At 37.7% G+C, this 18,242-nt stretch overlaps 2 protein-coding genes across 10 annotated transcripts in view; both read left to right on the forward strand.

The window, feature by feature from the left end:
* ARHGAP29 (Rho GTPase activating protein 29) overlaps window positions 1–16,348 on the forward strand; it is a 52,278-nt gene extending 35,930 nt beyond the window's left edge. For 2 of the 9 annotated variants that reach the window (XM_014250891.2, XM_088060449.1), the window contains 18 exons: window positions 1,476–1,536; window positions 2,045–2,182; window positions 2,474–2,538; window positions 2,974–3,084; window positions 3,194–3,274; window positions 3,560–3,748; window positions 3,978–4,115; window positions 5,417–5,607; window positions 7,408–7,574; window positions 8,102–8,230; window positions 8,398–8,496; window positions 10,048–10,211; window positions 10,461–10,649; window positions 10,791–10,928; window positions 11,877–12,109; window positions 12,896–13,202; window positions 13,366–13,474; window positions 14,404–16,348. In XM_014250891.2, the coding sequence (XP_014106366.1) occupies window positions 1,476–1,536; window positions 2,045–2,182; window positions 2,474–2,538; window positions 2,974–3,084; window positions 3,194–3,274; window positions 3,560–3,748; window positions 3,978–4,115; window positions 5,417–5,607; window positions 7,408–7,574; window positions 8,102–8,230; window positions 8,398–8,496; window positions 10,048–10,211; window positions 10,461–10,649; window positions 10,791–10,928; window positions 11,877–12,109; window positions 12,896–13,202; window positions 13,366–13,474; window positions 14,404–15,302 (3,408 nt within the window). In that variant the 3' untranslated portion in view covers window positions 15,303–16,348. The remainder of the gene's footprint in view (window positions 1–1,475; window positions 1,537–2,044; window positions 2,183–2,473; window positions 2,539–2,973; window positions 3,085–3,193; window positions 3,275–3,559; window positions 3,749–3,977; window positions 4,116–5,416; window positions 5,608–7,407; window positions 7,575–8,101; window positions 8,231–8,397; window positions 8,497–10,047; window positions 10,212–10,460; window positions 10,650–10,790; window positions 10,929–11,876; window positions 12,110–12,895; window positions 13,203–13,365; window positions 13,475–14,403) is intronic. The other 7 variants (XM_088060447.1, XM_014250892.2, XM_088060448.1 and 4 more) reach the window with 7 other exon arrangements.
* Window positions 16,349–17,463: 1,115 nt separating this feature from the next.
* The window catches only part of ABCA4 (ATP binding cassette subfamily A member 4), a 74,766-nt gene continuing 73,987 nt past the window's right edge, over window positions 17,464–18,242 (forward strand). The window contains exon 1 of the mRNA XM_088060092.1: window positions 17,464–17,894. The gene's annotated coding sequence lies outside the window, so the exon portion shown is untranslated. The remainder of the gene's footprint in view (window positions 17,895–18,242) is intronic.

Genomic DNA, 18,242 nt, shown 5'->3' on the forward strand with positions numbered 1-18,242 from the left:
GATTAGCTTCCTTAACTAGTGTGCCTGTTTTACTGGGAAGGAGTGAATGGTTTTCAGGATTGCAATGATGTCGGTCTTAGAGAAATGTGAAATAATTTTTAGCACCAGAATTTAAAAGTGCATCAAGTTAATGTAAAGTATGGAGGTTTTCTAATTATTATTTTTTTCCCTAACAACATTTAAATCTACCTGAAGACAGTAATATTTTATATAAAATCTGAACTAAATCTAGGAGTGTTCAAGCTTTCTCTGCAGCCAACTATATTGCTATGCTCAGATTTTAGGGGTTCTTACCAATTTAGTTGGGGACAGCTTCAGATAGCTTTCCCACCTGTTCTGGAAATGCCCTTCCATTTTGTCAAAACTCTCTTGTATTAGACAGCCAGTATAATAGTATTTCACTTTCTTAAGAATGAAGCAGGTCTTTAGGCTGTAGCTTGATTCTGTTTGATGTCATTGATGATTAATACCTTGCATGTTTTGGTTTATGGAAAAGCTGCTTTTGCTGTGAAGTAAACAATGGCTCTTGAGAGATTTTTATGTTGATTTATGATCCGTTTTCATTTACATTAAAAAAAACCTACAAACCAAAATTACTTTTATCATCGATAACTGTACTCCATTTTAGTGAATGTCTGAAAATAAACCAGCCAAATCTAAATGGAAACAAGCTCTTCTTGCAAAGCTTAAGGACACTTTGCAGCTATATCTTAGCCTTTGCTTTGTACTTTAAAGTTTTCAAAAGTTGTTAATCAGTTTAAAATTATGTAGGGTTTGATGTCTTTGTTTCGGTTTGGCTTTTAAGGGGGCAGTTGTTACAAACTTTTTATTCCTTTAAAGTTGTTGAGCAGTCAGGTCTACAGTACACTCTTGTTTTCAAGTAATTCAACTTGGACAATTAAAGGGGTAGCAGTGAGGAGCAGTGAAGACAAAGGTAGGGATGACATTATGTGCTAAATTCCTTTTATTATTGGATTACATTCTGTCAGGTTGTACTGTTTGTCAGGGCTTCATTAGCAAAGTGTTACTAGTCAGCTGTTGTGTCTACAGTGCACCACCAAAAAAACTTTATTCCCTTGAGGAAGAAATACAGGATTGTAATGGCTTGTAGAATGAGGTCTGTTTTATATATCTGGCATTAAGTGTGTGTGAAAAGGCTTTCAAAAGGTAGATAGGGATTTAAGAAAAGCTGGAGCTCACTTAATTGTTTAACAAATCTGGTTGATATTTAACTCTTTCATCACAGATCTTCAGGATTGTTGATGTAAAGGTATAATTATTCCTTGCTATTTATTCTTTCTCGTTTGACAGCAATCGGGAGTTTAAAAGATGTTATACCTTGGATGAGAGGGAGTAATGGTGCAGCTTGCTTTATCTGAAAAAAAATAGAGGCAGATAATGCCATTTATGTTGTTAGCTTTCAATTCCAGTGAGAAATTTTCTTTGCTAACTTTGTTTTATTTTTTGTACACCAGTCTTTTGAGAATCTTTCTGTGGAGTCTGGGGGCTCACTGCATGAAAGGGATGATATTCAAGGTAGGACATTCATTTAACATTGATAAACACCAATTTGTAATCTGTGGGGTTTTTTCTTCTAAAAATGTTCTAAGTTGCTTGGTCACTTTTTTATGCCTATGCTGCCTTTACAACTTCACTGTGGAAAAAAAAAAGTTATTGCAAAGGTTTCATTCTCCTGAAAATAACCCAACCCAGGTACCCACATTGGTTTTTTTTGGGGGGGCGGGGCAGGGCAGAACTTCTGTGATTCAGGAAGCACCTTCTGTGTGTTGTCATACAATTGGTGTTTTGTTGGGTCACTTTCTTGAAGAAAGTTATGCTGACCATATGACTACTCCAGATAAAATACTATGACCCTTTAATTTGTTCTAAAGCCTCTGTCAGTCCTGTTTAGAGTCAACTAGCATTAAAGACCAACTCAAGATCAGAGCTGCTTAAGCATTCACAGTTGGCTAATACTGGCTTTCCTCTCAGTGTGTGGTCATGTCTAAAAATCACTTCTTTGTGTTGGATGCTTTATTTGCAGGACATCTTCGAGCAGAGGAGGTTGATAGCATGCTCCTAAGAAATGACAGTGGAATTGAGTCGGCTCTGTCCTATGCTAAAGCATGGTCAAAATATACCAAGGATGTAGTCGCATGGGTAGAAAAAAAGCTTAGCTTGGGTGAGTGGCTCTTTCTGGCATTTAATCAGCTTTGTCATGATGAAATTAAATCTGTTGTCAGGTCTCTGTGCTGCAGACTGTCAATAATGTGATTTCTAAATTAATAGCTGTTCGGCTGAAGTGGACAGAGCTATCACACATTTCCTATAATTAAAGGCCTGTAACAAAGCGAAGGTGGTCCGTCCCCTCTGTAGTCTGTTTGTTAAAGGAAGACTGTAAAAAGCATTTAGAATGTGTTATAACCGTTGTTGTGTTATAATGTAAACAGTAACTGTGAATTTTTTTTAACAGAAATGGAGTGTGCTAAAAACTTAGCAAAAATGGCTGAAACTGCTAAAGCTGTTGTTGGACACCAGGTGAGTATACCTTAGGGGCTTTATCATAGTCTTAAATCTTTATTGGATGGCTTGCCCAGGATACAACTCTGATGTTGAAGAATGGATTTTTAAGCTGATAGAGAATTGATTTACACGATAAAGCAGTGGTTAAAAGATCCACATTTTACATCTTTCCATTTGTTACAGAAGTTTATATATATAATATTATTTTTGTTGAATATGCAGATCCATTATATTCTTTTTGCTGACTAATATCTTGTGTGCTTTGTGCTTTGGACTTGCAGAGTGTTTTCCTAGTAAAATGAATCACTGATGAGAAATTAGTTTTCTACATTCGTACCTATCGTAGTAAATAATTTACTACATTTAATTGAAAATCTACTTCACTTATACAGACATTTGAATGGCGTTATACCTGACTAACCTAGAACAATGTGTTTTGTGTAATTTTAGGACTTTATGCCATTCCAGTCGATATTCATTAATGCTTTTCAAAATGATATCGAGAACAGTCAACTTTGGCAACAAACAGCTGCTGCTCTCCAGTCGAACAAATTTGTGCAGGTATGCTTAAAGAAAAAGACAAAAGCATATATAATTTTATAGAATATTTAAAAGAACAGACTTCCAGCCTATATGCCTTTAATGTACTCCATTAATGTTTCCTATCTAGCCTCTTCTTGGAAGGAAGAATGAGTTGGATAGACAAAGAAAGGATATCAAGGAACTTTGGCAGCGAGAACAGAAAAAAATGGTTGGTAATTCTTTCATATCTAGCAGTTCAGTCTAGAATTCTTCAAAAGGATGAAATTTCCAAACTAGACTGTTATGCACTTGAATTCATACATAGTCTGTAGGGCTTAATGAAAGTAGATGTAACTGTCCATTTCATGGCAATCTGACATTTGTAGGAGGTTATCTTTCAATGAATATGTACTTGGTACTGCAGCATGCAGACTTGTGCATAAATCTCATTAAGCGTCACGTTAAATAACTGAAAAATTAATGTTTATTCTTTTTCTTTTGCTGCATTCTGTAGCAAGAGCTGGAAGCTGCTCTCAGAAAAGCCAAGTTGCTGTATACGCAGCGTCAAGATGAGTATGAAAAGGCAAAATCCTGTACTGCTCGTGCTGAGGAGGAACATCTTAGCTCAGGTGGAAGCTTTGTGAAAGATTTCAGCAAGCAACTGGAAAAAAAACGAAGGCTAGAAGAGGAAGCTCTTCAAAAGGTAAAGAGGTTTTGTTCCTTGCTTTTAAAGTTAAGTCTATACTGGTTTTATTCATGCTTTCCCAAGGAGAGTAACCTGAGTTCACATTTTTAATTTAAATATACTGTGCTCCTTTGGGTTTTTATCTCAAAAGGGAATCTCAAATACAAGCATATTGAGTGGAGTTTTTTCTTGCTTCTAGTATCACAGCCTGTAGTCCATCAACTCTTTATACTTGTGTTTTCTTTAGGCCGAAGAAGCCAATGAACACTATAAAGCAAGCATGGCAGAGGCTGAAGAAAAAAGAAATTATTTGGAAAACGTTAAAAGTGATGTTTTAACACAGCTTCGGGAGCTTATTTATCAGTGTGATCTTACTCTTAAAGCTGTAAGCATGGTTTTTAAAATACCTTTTGCACAGATATTTATATATTGTTAAAATTAAGAGAAGCCCTCATAAGCCCCATTTTAAGTTGAAAGCTTTTAAAGGACAGGTATCAAGAAAAGGGAGAAAAACTTCTAGTCTATTTGTGTTCTCTTTCTGGTAGGAATTTAAAAAAAAAGGGGTGGGGTGGGTCTTGAACATTTCTGGGTGTTTCATGAGCTGTTGCTTTGCAAGCACTCTGACTACACAATCCTTATAAAAGCACATTTTCAAAATTTTGATGGCAGTAGTGTTCCTCTGTTGCTTAAGAGTAGAGCTTTCTTTGCTTTGATTAGTGCATTAGCAAAGGCATTTGGATCAAACCCAGAATGGATATTAACACACTTCAGCCTTGATGTCAGTTTCAGTTACTGCAGGATCCATTGTGACTAGTGGAATGTACTAATTCATTGGTGTAATAGGGAAACGATGGTCAAAACTGCATATAACATGCACAGTTTTTAAAAAAAAGCTTAAAGTATGTAAGACTCATTATGCCAAGAGATGCTTGGGGTTTTTAGTTTTTTGGGGTTTTTTTTGTTTCTCTGTTTAGATGAGACAATGAAAATTTAATGCTGGGGTAGAGAAGGAAAATAAAACATCAGACTTAACCCTGCTCCACGAGCAACCCTAAAACCAGCCCATAAGAACAGTAGAAAGTACAGACAGACTTGTCAGTTCAAATCTATTTAAATTGCAGACTACTTTTCAACCCAAAAGCTGATGAAGCAGTTATGCAATGTCCCCTTTTCTGGTCTCTGGCATGTGATAAAATCTTTTAGATTTAGTGTTAGGTAATTTAATGAAGAAAGTGTTCAGTTGTCAGTTTCTGCTGGGACACAGTTTTGTCCATTTCATGTCTCAAGACGATACAGGGCTCACCTGGGTTTGGAATTCCAACTGCTTCATCATTGTAGTGATGACTAATATTCATTCCAGAGCATGAAAAAAGCCTTTTTGATAGCAAAAGCCCTTGGTGTTTATCTTGATCAACCCAAACTGAGAAGCAATTGGAATTGTCTTTGCTAGTGGGAGGATTCAATAAGCCAGAGAGGAGAGAAATACTTGTGTCTCTGTTACAGATGAAGCTTGTGCAAATCTCCTCAAAGTTGACTGTAAAAAGTAACATGTTCCTATTTTCTAGAAGTTTTCTAGTCTTATTGTTCAGATAGTCTTCTGTTAGGGTATTAATTTGGGTTGAGCAAAGTGTAAGTGAAATGTTTAATAAACAATCTACAAATAATAAAATTTTTTTCTCCCAATAGGCAACAGTTAACCTGTTCCAGCTGCAGCATGCTCAGGTTGTATCTCTGCCAGTTAACTGCCAGTCCCTCTGTGAGAGTGCCAAACTCTATGACCCTGGTCAGCAGTATTCAGAGTTTGTGAAAAGTTTGCCAAAGGATGGTGTTCCTGTTGAATCAGGTTGTTTTGAAACCCAGAGTTCCCAGGCTGATGGGTAAGTGCCAAAGTACAGGTGGCAACTGCTTGGTTTAGAATGCAACATGTGTTTAACAATAAAACAATATTTTTGGAGGAACTGAAGGAATCCTGGTGTTTTACCATGCTTTACTATTCTTTTAGTCTCATCTTTTAGATGGTAGATTATATGTAATGTTGACACTATAATCTTCCTCTGAATTCTAAGGCAGAATGTCATTGCATGCAATAATACTTGCTAAAACATTGACAGTTGTTGTGCAAGACTTGTATTGCTGCCACAACGCTACCAAGTCCAAAATTTTAATTAATATTAACCAGTATCTGCATTAAAGTAGTAACTTGATAATCAGTTTAGAAAGTCTGAAGAAATAGTTTTCCTCTTTCACAGGCCTTGCTGCTACATAAAGTAGCTTCTTTCATACTGTTTACGCTTGGCAACTTTTTGGCAGGAAATGTTTCTCGATGTCTGTCTCATGCTATGTGCCTAAAAAAAACTGAGAGCCCACTTCTAGGGACGTCTTATAACCTATTTTTTTTTCCAACCTGTATGAAATAGAAGTTTTTATTGTTAAAATATGGAAGATCAGCTAATGTGGAAGTAAAGATTTCAAGACAAAGACAGCTCCTTGTGTCAGCATGCCAAATGCTTTTCCCCCTTTAATTTGCTGTAAAAGAGACATCTTGGCACTAAAGCACCAGAATATCCATTTCAATCTGTGTGTTTCACAGTTCTACAGGAAAGCGTTGTCATCGTTTTTCAAAAGGAAACTAAATACAAAAAACCCAAATGCTTGAGTCAGACTTCTACCAACAAAAGGCAGGAAATTCAAAGTTAAAGCTGAGATTCTTAATTCTTGTCTGTAAATTTCCTGCCTTTTAAGACTGATTTAGGCTATACTCATAAACTTTGACTTCAGGGGATTTAACTATATAGCTCCCTGAGAAACTGATGAGCATGAAATTTCCAACACTTTGTGTGCTCTCCCAGCTATTTACTGCTTGACATTTATAGGAGCATGCTTTTTCTCCTCCTCTCTCCCCAACTTTTGTTTTCTTTGTCATAACCTTGTGATTCTTAATGTACTTGATCATTTTTATTGTTTGAGTCTGCATTAATTTAAGGGACTGTTCCTTGAACAAATGCAAATTTGAATGTTTTTCAGTCTCTGTTTCCCTTAAGCTTGATAGGGTAGAACTGATTAAGGAACAGCTTCCTGACTGCTGCACTTGGCCAGCAGGCCATTTTGTCCCCAGGGTGCTTCAGCATTTTACATTAATTACTGTTAACATTATTCTGTTCTTACAGTGAGAGTGGATTTTCAAAATGAATTGACACTCTGACAGCTCCAGCACATTTTCTGTGCATTTAAAAAGCAGAGTATGTGAACACCTATTTTTTTATAGGTGGATGATCCTGATGGTTGGTCAGAGAATCTTTTGGGGGGGAAAGCATAATTATAGAATATAATGGCTTCTGATTGTTCTTACCTTCAGATGAACAGATAGGCTGTTTTTCCAAAGTCTGTAAGATAATATTTATAATACATTAAGACATGTGGAAAAGCTGCTGTGGGTGGAGAGAAAACACATACTTAATTGAAATCTGACATACTTAATTGAAAATGAATCTTCTTTTAATATTTTTATTTTTTAATTTTGGGATTAAATTTAATTATGAGAATGACATGTCAGAAATGTATGTTCTTGAATAGTAAATAAATGTAGCATTTTTAGTGCCCAGGGTTTAAAAAAAATACATTACTTTTCACTAAATTCTGTCTTATTCATTCTTCAAATTACTTTTTTCTTTCTGAAGGGTTTTTAATACGCAATCAACAAACAGCGTCCATACATCCCATGGTAACTTATCTCAGTGTTCAGGAGATTTTCCTGCTCAGACATTAGATGATGTGGGAAGCCCGGTTTATCATCATTCACAAAAGGTTAGAGAGAAGAGATCTTCCAGCAACACAGATATTCAAGGTAGTTCCTCTATATTTATTTTGGACCTCAGTCTCTAAATAAATAAGTAAATAATAATTTTTTAAAAATTACAAAATGATTAGTGTCTCAGTCTGAAATGTAATACTGAAGGGTTATAAATGTATTATGAAGTTCAAAACCTATAAAACATTATGTATTTGAGCAAAATAAGGACAAATGGAAAACTGCCTGTATGCATACCTAGATCCTTTGACAAGAAAGGTGAGATACAATTCAGACAGCAAGTACTGTCAAACTCAGTGGACTAAACTCTTTAAATTAGCTCTAGCAATTGAAACTCCATTGGTTTTGTAAATTCCATGTTGATTGCAGGTCTTCTGAAATGAATTTTCTTAGCTCCTGAAGCTTTTACAGGATTATATGTCCTGGGTTTTTTTCACTATATTGCATGTTCTTGTCACTTGTGCAAATTTTCCTATTTTGAATATACTCACAGATAGTTTTCAATTAAAAAATAATAAATTTTGTCTTTGACATTTGGAATTAGTGGACTTTCTTTTCAAAAGCAGTGCGAGGGCCACCACCATTCAGATCATGGTCAGTTGGCAACCAGAGTGGAGGAATGTGCAGTGACTCTGAGAGTGCTGGGGGAAGCAGTGAGTCCCGATCCATGGATTCTCCATCTGCCAGCCCAGGTACAGCTACCCTCACTGCTATACTCAAGTCTTTTTCCTGCACTGTTGCACATTAGTGAAGACATCATTGTTGAATTAGCAAGTATTGAGCAGAGCATGTAATGAAAAATGAACAGTTGGGTGGGACTGATACTTACAGCTTCCTGAAAATTTTTCTTATCTGCTAGGGGATTTTAAAAGACGACTTCCCCGAACTCCTTCCACTGGGACTATGTCATCTGCGGATGATCTTGATGAAAGAGAGCCACCATCTCCTTCAGACTGTGGTAATGTTGTTTCTGTACCTGAAGTCCCCAGAAGGTGCTTTTTGTTACAGTGTGTGGCTTTTCTTTTTAACATTCTTAAGAAAAGTACTTTAACAAGGTGTGATTGCCAACAGCTTTGTTTTTCGATACAATATGCATCCACTTGAGCTTGAGAGATGAAGAATAATGTTCAAATCATTTTAATGAAGTGGTGCAGAATTGTCTTTATATGTTTAGGTTACTGTATGGGCAACCATAGTTAGAACATTTCTAGTGTCTTCATCCTCTTGAGGTAAAGCAAATGATCCAGATTCCCTCCAGACATTTGCATTTAAATTTAGCTGCATGGCACTGAGTTATGTAAGATCACTTCTCAACTTTACACAAACATGAAATGCACAAATACATAGAGTTGATAAGTGGCAAATAGGGAAAAAGTGGATCCAAATGTTTAGGGTAATAACTGAGATTTTACCCTTTTCAGCTAAGATAAATGAGTTCAGTAATGTCAGTCCCAGATTTGACCAGGCCATTTCTATTTTCAAGTGAATTTTAACTGTATAATGACTATGTTGCCACAGGCAACATAAAACCTGAATAACTGGATTATCAGAAATAGTTTTATGGTATGTCTACAGTACTTAAAAACTAATTTTGAAATATTTGTGGCATTTGCTCAGTAAAGCCCTTAGGAAATTCTTTACTTAGTCCTTATTTCCTAAACGTATACTTTGCCTTCTAGGAACGAACCTGTGGTAAACAATATTAGTTCAGATCTAGACTTAAAGCATGGCAATGTGTTAATGAATGGAAGCTTTCACTTGGAGTGGGATTCTTTAATCAATGCTTGAGCATTTAAGAAGCTTTCTGGGCATGTGCTAATTTTGTCATTAGCATGAATGTGCGAATTTTAAGTTATCTGTAAAACAAAGGAGTTTGGTTCACAGAGTTATTGATAGCTTTTTAAATAAATTGCCTGAAAAAATTTGGACACAAAAAGGACCAGTTGCTATTCTTTTTAGTTTTAAAATCCTCTAGAAAATATTTGGATGTTGTTAGAGGAAATTGAGAATCAGTGATTTTTTTAAAATTTATTTTTATTTTATTTTATGTGACTTCTGCCCAGAGTGTGTGCTAATTCTTCCTTGCTGCAAAATATTTTTTAAAAAGTATTTCAGAAACACTACAGGCCAAAACATGTCATCTTTCATCCTCTAGTACAGGATTTCAAAATGTATAAAATTAAACTTCCATTAATTGTTGCCTGAGATGCAGGGCAGTTGGAATTAAATGTCCTAATATTTTCACATGGCCACAATACAGGAGAAAATGGAATACTTAAAAATGCAAAAATGATTGTTTGATTCTGCTTTTACACAATATTGATAGTTAATGTCGCTGTTATGTGAACTGCAACATAGTTTTACCTCCTTGTGATTGAAATGTTGTTGATTATTTTGGTAGTTGCCATTACTTACAGACTTGTGTTCTGCAGCACAGTTCTAAAAATCAGAGTAAATACCACCCCAATAGCAGATATTAAAATGACTATAACAGGGAAATTCTCTTCAGGTTTAAATGATCTCACATCTGAAACTGCAAATTCTCCAGGACCTTTTAGAAATGCTAATATGTCCAAAGCAGCACAAACACACAAACTACGGAAGCTGAGAGCACCATCTAAATGCAGAGAATGTGACAGCTTAGTGGTGTTTCATGGAGCTGAATGTGAGGAGGTAAGTTGAAATTTAGTTTTAATTGCTGCTTGGGATTTATGTAAAATTGGGAGTTTTGGAAACTTGAATTACATTTTTATATAAAAACTGGAGTTTGTGCTCCTATAATCACCATGAACTTAAAGCAGAGGAACACCATACTAACTAGATTTGTTGTTTTGTTCACATATGGGGTGACAAACAGCAGAAATATTTCTTATGGTGTCAGATTGTATCAAGCCATGTGCTTTTTTGTTTCTTCCCCTGTAGTGTTCACTTGCATGCCATAAAAAATGTTTAGAGACTTTAGCTATTCAGTGTGGTCACAAAAAACTTCATGGAAGGCTTCACTTATTTGGAGTGGAATTTGCCCAAGCTGCTAAAAATGTTCCTGATGGCATTCCTTTCATCATCAAAAAGTGTACGTCAGAAATTGAAAGCAGAGCACTGAATGTCAAGGTATGCTCAAGTTTGTTCGTGCTTAAGTTTGACACAATCTTAAAAAAAAATTCTCTTGAGATTTTAATGCTGTCAGTATCATATGTGTTTTACAACTTCCATTCAAAATGAAATAGAATTGTGCTGGCCTTTTAATTTTAGGGCATCTATCGTGTGAATGGAGCCAAATCAAGAGTTGAAAAGCTTTGTCAAGCTTTTGAAAATGGAAAGGATTTGGTTGAGCTCTCAGAACTCTATGCACATGATATCAGCAATGTTCTCAAGCTGTATCTCCGCCAGGTATGGAATTGAGAGGTCAGATGGAAAACCAAAGTGAAGTGTATTTCTTTGGTACAGTACAAAACAACCAGCCTTTTTCAGCAGTCCTACAGCAGCAGATTAAAGAAGTGCCTTGTATAACTGCAGTGACTTCTTTATTTACATGTGGAGCCTGTGACAAGGGCTGAGAAAACAATATGTATTGCACATGGATATTATGGCTTTTTTTAGTACCATATGCAAAACAAGCTTTTGTTTATTTAATTATAGCAAATTTCTAAAACTTTTCTGATTAGTGAATTTGCCTGTCTTATGTGGAGTTTAAAAGTTTCCCATGTTCTTGCCTCTTCATGCAGACAGATGCTGATATATTGCTGTTAATACCTGCTAACAAAAATCGCATGAAACACTCACAGTGGTTATTATGTGCTTATTATGGAGGGATTATCCATCTTTTTCTTCTAAAACAGAGCTTTAAAGCTTCATGATTAAATTTACTAAAACATTTCAATATGTATGTGAAAAAATGAAGCTGGGATGTTGCTCAGTGAAATTATTCAGTCACTCTGAAGGCTTGTTAACTCTGAAAGGAATCTTTAGCTGCATGGTCCTGTCCTCTTCCTCATGCTGGCTGTCAGAGATGAGCATTCCAATCCTATGATCATCACCATTAAGTGATTTTGAAAAAGATCTTTTATTTCTTATTTCAGTAAGTTGTGATAAATGCTCAATCCTGGAGCTATATTAGGAAAGGCTTAGCAAATGATTTCTGGAAAAAGGTGTAGGAAGAACATTTTTTGCTAGATGGGATTGGGTTTGAAAAAATTGGGGGTTGAGCTAATGAACAAGGATTAAACAATATCATCCTCTAAGAACAGATGCTGGACCAGAAAAAATTGAAGAAAAACAGGAAGGAAGAAGTTAAAATTCAGGTTTAAGTATGTTTCTGAAATCTTCATATTTCTTCAGCTTCCAGAGCCCTTGATTTTGTTTCGGCTTTACAATGAGTTCATTGGACTTGCAAAAGAAAGCCAGAACACTAATGAGGAGTTGGATGCTAAACAAGCTAGTCCCAAAGCAAAGACAAGACAGTCACTCTGTATTGAACTGAGCAGGATCATCATTAAAATTAAAGATCTTCTGAAACAACTGCCTGTACCAAACTATAACACTCTTCAGTACCTTATTGGACACCTTCACAGGTAAGAAAATACTTTAAATGCAAACTGAGGTTGAAAACTTAACTTCTAAATGCTGCATGCTAGGAATCTCCTGTACCTTTTTGGTGACTGTTGGGGAAGAAGTCACATATACCTTTGAAGACCCTGTTCTGTTGCTGGAGTTTTTTTCCATGTAATGAATTCCCAAGTGAGAAAAGACTATGAAAGGGAAATAAAGCAGGGAAAGCATTGCCCTCCATTATTTTTGATTCTCTGCTAGCAGTGGGGTCAGTAGTAATTAGTGTCACATGCGGGGATCTAAATATGATTTAAATTGTGATGTAACAAAGATAGGGCAGTGATTTGTAGGCTACTAAGAGAAAATTGAAACTTGTATCATGTATATTAATAACCATTCTTCAGTCACATTTCATTTCCTTATCCTTCAAATGGTGGTTTGTACGATGATGTACCAAACTGATGATTACCTATAAAAATGGGTAATATTGGGCTTATAGCTATGTTATTACTTAGAATGAGAGGCATTCTTTTCCCCAACCTCATAAATGCCAAATAGCCACAAATAATTTTTACAAATAGAACATAAAAACACTGTGTGGGAAGTTCAAGCCACTGTTAAATATGGTCTCCACTGAAGATTCTCCCTGCCTATCAAACCCACTTACAGTTTTTTATTGTTTCTTATCCTCTTTATATTTTAATATTAATTTTATTTATTTTAATATCAAAAGTATTTCTGAAGTAGTAAAACCCTCTAACTCTTGGGGGTTTCTTTTGGTTTGTTTTTTTTTTTTTTCCTCTGTGCAGAGTTACAGAACAATGTGATGAAAATAAAATGTCAGCCAGCAACCTTGGCATAATATTTGGCCCAACTCTGATCAGACCACGTCAAACTGATGCTACAGTTTCTTTGTCGTCACTTGTGGACTACCCTTATCAGGCCCGGGTAGTGGAGCTGCTCATAACATACTATGAAAAGATATTTGATGTCTCATTGAAACCACTTCTGAGTGCTTCTCATTCTGAAGAAACAGCTGTTACAGTCAGAGTTGCTTTATCAGCAGATGAGAGGGAGGCACAGCAGCAGAGGAACTCGTTTGTTGCTGTAAAGGAAGTGAGTGACTCTTTTGTTGCCACAATGTTACCTATGCCATATTAACTTCTTTGTTAAATTGGAGCATTCCAGAGCACATTTCTAATACATCTTTGTGGGGTTTTTTGATAAGGTGTGCCTTTTCTGTTGAATTCTCATTTACTTCTGCTCTGACTTTTGTTAGCAGGGTGTTCAAATAGTTCCAAGTCAAAGAGCTTCAGAAACAGCTGCACTCTTTTTGGAGTCGAAGAATAGCCAGAATACAAAAGAAGAAGCAGATACATCTGTAACTGGTTAGTATGCTGTTAACTCTGGTGGTGAATAAGGAGCTCTGGATGCATTAGATTATAGTGTGTGTAGCTCTGCAATATAGACAGAAGCAAGTGATACAACCTGTTTATCACTGCTCGATATACTGTTTATTTTTGTAAGAACAGAGAATCAAATCTTTCTAAAGGCTTTTAAGAGATCTGTTTATGGAGTCAGAGCTTGAAGTACTTGGTAAGAGAATATAACAGTAGTTTGGTTTTTCCCTTTTTTCAAAAAGAAAAAAATCAAACAAAACAAAGCCATAATAATGCTGTGACTGCGGATTTCTGATATCCACTACAGTGCTGCAAAACTCAGCACTTGATGTATTTTGGCAACTCTTGCCCCCAAAATGTATATCATTGCCACTCACTGGAACTAAACCAGAAGGTTTTGGAAAGAGTAATTGTCTTACAGAATCATCAGAGCATTTTGAATATCAGTATTTCTGCTTTAAAAACCCCAGGTTTGCTAACCTAATTCTAACTCAATTTTTTTTCCTGTTTATCTGCTGATGCTACTACAGGGGTTTGTTTTAATGTAGGTATAATTTCACGTATTTCCCTTAGTAGTAACTGCACATAATCCTTTTTTATTGTACTGATTTTCATCTGATGTTACCAGTTCAGTCATGTCCCATACATCAACAGTGTGACATCCTGAAACATACTAAAACTGAAGATACTCAGAAATGGCAAAGCACCAGCCAAAAAGTGAAGTGTCTCTTTGTCTGTGTTTTCTCTTTGGTTCCAGCTGTACAATATGTGTTTTACTGCTAGTGAAATGCTAACATTTAGTTAGAGTAGGCTATTGCTAGTATGTATACAAGCTATCCCTAAAAACTGTTATCCTGTTAAAATACTAACTGTCAAGGGGAGCAAAGATCCAGTCACATCTATTTGTGTGTTTCTAGGTGATGCTGTGAGCCCAGCTGCAGAGAAAGACAATGATCCATTAATTTCTCTAGGTGAAGACCCCTGTAAAATGAACTTACTTCCTGTGAAACCCAACCGTCAGATTGCCAAAGTTCCGTTGCGGGCTCCAAGGACAAAACTGGCATCTCGCCCTGTCAGCCTGCCTGTAGACCGAATACTTCCTCCATGTGTTTTGAATGAAAGAAATTCACGAAATACAGGGTCAGTAAGTTCAGAGAAGCTGGGCAGAAGCCCTACCATTGAAGAAGTCTCAGAGGTGAAGGCACTCCCTGCTGTTGATACCTGCTGCAGGCTTCCTTGTTATGACACCCAGATGCTGCGAAAAACTTGGGACAAGCAGTACAAACAGTATGATATCACAGCAAGGACAGCAATGATCATGACTAACGTGCCCCAGGAGATCCGAGCACTCGAGAGTGGAACTGCAGGTGCTTTATCATCCTCATGCAGCCTTGGTAACAATTCATCTAATGCCATTCTTCCTAATAAGCCATATTCTGTTGTTGGGTCAGGAAGGACAGCAGCAGAAGAGAATGGTCCTGATGTTAATCCTCTTGCTGCCTTTAGGGCACCAAGAACATTGCAACCACCTCCAGGGACATTTTATAAACCACCCTCTAACAAATCAAAAGAAAATGGAGATAGTTCTTCTGCTAAAGCTTGTGCACCAACCAGTGCTAGCTCTGTTCTCCCCCAGGATAATACTGTGAAAATGGCTAGGAGCTCTGCACTTCCATCAGGTGATGCTGAACAAAACACAAATGAACAGAAATCAGGCTCAGAGGATATTCACCCCACAGATCTGAAGCCCTCTTACCACAGACTGAGACCAAAAAGGATCCAGGAACTGGAACACAGGGAAGCTCATTTTGTATAGGGTGCAAATTCCTCTTGGGCTATATGCAATTTGTTAATGGTGCCAGTGGAGGCTTCCCTTTGCCCCTTTATCCTTTGCCTTCCCTTGAGAATCACACTTTTGTGCCATATTGGAGTTATTTTTATATATGCAGCATTTTAAAGATCGGGGGAGACCTGGGGAACTGTGAATTGAGTAAGTCAAACGTTTTGTAGTTCAGTGGCTTTCAATAAAGATGTAATACATTCCCAGTCTAGATACAGTTAATGGGTTCATTGAATAAGACACTGAGCTTCATTCCATTGTGTGGAATGGAGTGCTTATTCATAGAGAAACAGCTATTTTTTCTTAATAGATGTTATAATAAAAATGGAAGGTTTAATGTTCACTGTCTAAGCATAAACCAAAGCTTGTGCTTTGCTCTGTAAAAGCATTTGTTCATTTTTCTAATCTGTGCAATTAAAGCTTTGCTCTTGAACAGGCTTACATACTGGCATACTTACATAGCCAGCATGGCCATAATTATGTATCATATGTGTATATTTTAGGCAGTCATGGTTATCTGTTGCCAGTTTTCTATTTGTTGTCACTTTAATTTTTTTATTTTTTTTTTGTACAGCAGGGATGCACTTACTGAGCTTTGCTATTCAGAAGCAGCAATCAATTCACATCTGGTTTCTTGTATAGCTTAGCAGAGTGGGGCAAATGTGCACAGCCTATTTCCCTTGGGTGCCCTTTTGGACACACTCAGTTGCTGTGGTGCTGTCTTTCCCAGGTGAATGAAAAGGCAGTGATTTGCTTGCTATAGATCAGTTTCACCACTTAACCTGGTGTAACTGAAATTAAGAGCTTTGTTTCCAAGTTTCTGTGAAACACCTAAAAATAACCAAAAATCAGCATTAGTAGGTGCATCTAATGGTTTTCACTTTGTATTAAATGGTTTTTATGTGTACACTGTGTTATATTTGCTTTAAAATATATTAACGTGTTAACATTTCAGTGACTCTATGGCTTCTATATCTGGATTTCTTCTAACTTATTAAAATACAGATGTTTGGTCTTTGCAATAGTGTAGTACTCTTCTGAATCTGTCTTCTGGGAGTAGGGGGTGGCACACTTTTCTTTATGGGATTGCAATTAGCATGACCCTTTCTTGCATACGATAGAGTACCGTTGTTTTAGCACGGTACTTTCTACTGATGTAAGCACCAAGATGACTCTCAAAGGGCAGCAAAGATGAAGAATCATTTTTCTGCTTTTGCAACAGGAAATACACTGGACTTCAACACATCATTACCTTTGCCAGTCTTCCCAAAACACCACTGAGAAAATCCCACACTCTGGTGGACATCATCTGATTTTTATTTCCAGAACTCACAATGCTGGACTTTGGTTCCTTGTCAGATTTCCAAAGAAGCAGGATTTGCATTCTTGGCAAAGGCCACCATGTCACTGGATGGTTCTGGCCATGCTCGGGGTCATTTCTTTATGGAGCTGCCTCTTACTACAGAAAAGCTGAAAGTCCCAGATGCTGGGACATTTAAAAAGATGGTTTACGTATCCCAGCTTTATAATGCCTTCAGCTGTTTTAATGTAACACAAGCGAAGTAGCAAGGGCACGACTTTGGGAATAGAAACCTGTGGAGCCTGTGTAGGAGTTGTGGCCCCGCTGCCCGGCGTGGCGGCAGCGCAGGAGCGGCTGCGGGCCGGGCCCGGGGCTTCCTCCCGAGCCCTCCGCTAGCCCGGGGGCAGCGGGACCTGCGGGGGCCCTGGGGGGCGGCGGCTTCAGGGCCACGCTGTGGCTTCTTAACTTGTCCATTTTCGCGAACATTTGCACGGTGGCGTCACGGCCGCGTTGTGTTCGGGCCCGTAGGTTGCGGGCCCGCCCACCCTGTGAGGGAGCGGGGCCGGCGGCCGCGGCAGAGGAGCCTTAAGCCCAGTGGAAAAGACTTCGTTTTCCTTTGGAACTGGAAATGTTTTGCCTAGCCCCTGCTGTTTCTTTTGGTTCAGATGCAGATTTTCCTCGGTCTTGCTTTGAAACGGCTTCACTCCAATGGAACTGCAGCAATCCTACCCACCTGTCCCAGGTGACGGGCTGTGGATTACGCCAGAACCCTGCAGCTTGAACTCTGGGGAGGAAACCTTTTGCTGTCAGATTTGTTTGGTAATTGCATTTTCTGAAGTCGTAATGCACCGCCTCATCCCTCTTAAAGCTTTGGCAGAGTACTGACTTCTGTAAGTCGCTGACCTAATTAGTCATGACAGCTGTTTGTTTAGTAGGGCCCCTGATGCTACCAGAACTGCCCTTCTGAAACCATCTTCTCAAATACGGGGTTTGTTCAGGTCTGAAGAAATACAGAAATATCAACATCCTAGTACAGGCTTGATTGTGCTTGGGTAGGTCATATTGGATATTTGGGAGGATTTTTATTCATGAGACCTTAAACTCGCAGATTGAGCTGTTCTGTATCAAGCAGGGGATTAAAACAATCTCCTTACAACTGAGCAGTGTTATTCTGTGAGTTCTAACTGCATCTAAGATATGTGTTTCTTTGCGGCCAAGCTGAACATTCCTTCAGAAACCTTTCTCTTTCAGCAGTACTCACACATGAGGTAAGCTTTTGTGGTAAGTTTTCAAGGTTTTTGTTGCTTCTATGTAAGAAGTCTGTGTTTTGCTTGCAAATCCATGAACTCTAGATTCCGTGTAGCAGAGGCCTAATGGAGCTAATCTGAGAGCTGACACGAAACACTGTGCGAAGGCAGCGCACGTATGGTAACGTTGGTAACTTAGCTCAGAGTGTGTTTGTACTTCTTGAGTGACTTCACTATGTGTGACCCTGTGGCTCACCATACAGAGTGATTTCAGAGCACATAAACTTAGTTCTTTTTGGGTGAAACTAAACTGTGCTTCTGCACCTGATGTGCTGCAGCTACTAATGCACCTAATGTGCCTGGGGCTCA

Source organism: Pseudopodoces humilis, chromosome 10, assembly GCF_049639895.1.
Source record: "Pseudopodoces humilis isolate 2021_Gansu_Grassland_sample_001 chromosome 10, ASM4963989v1, whole genome shotgun sequence".
NCBI classification, from domain to species: Eukaryota; Metazoa; Chordata; class Aves; order Passeriformes; family Paridae; genus Pseudopodoces; species Pseudopodoces humilis.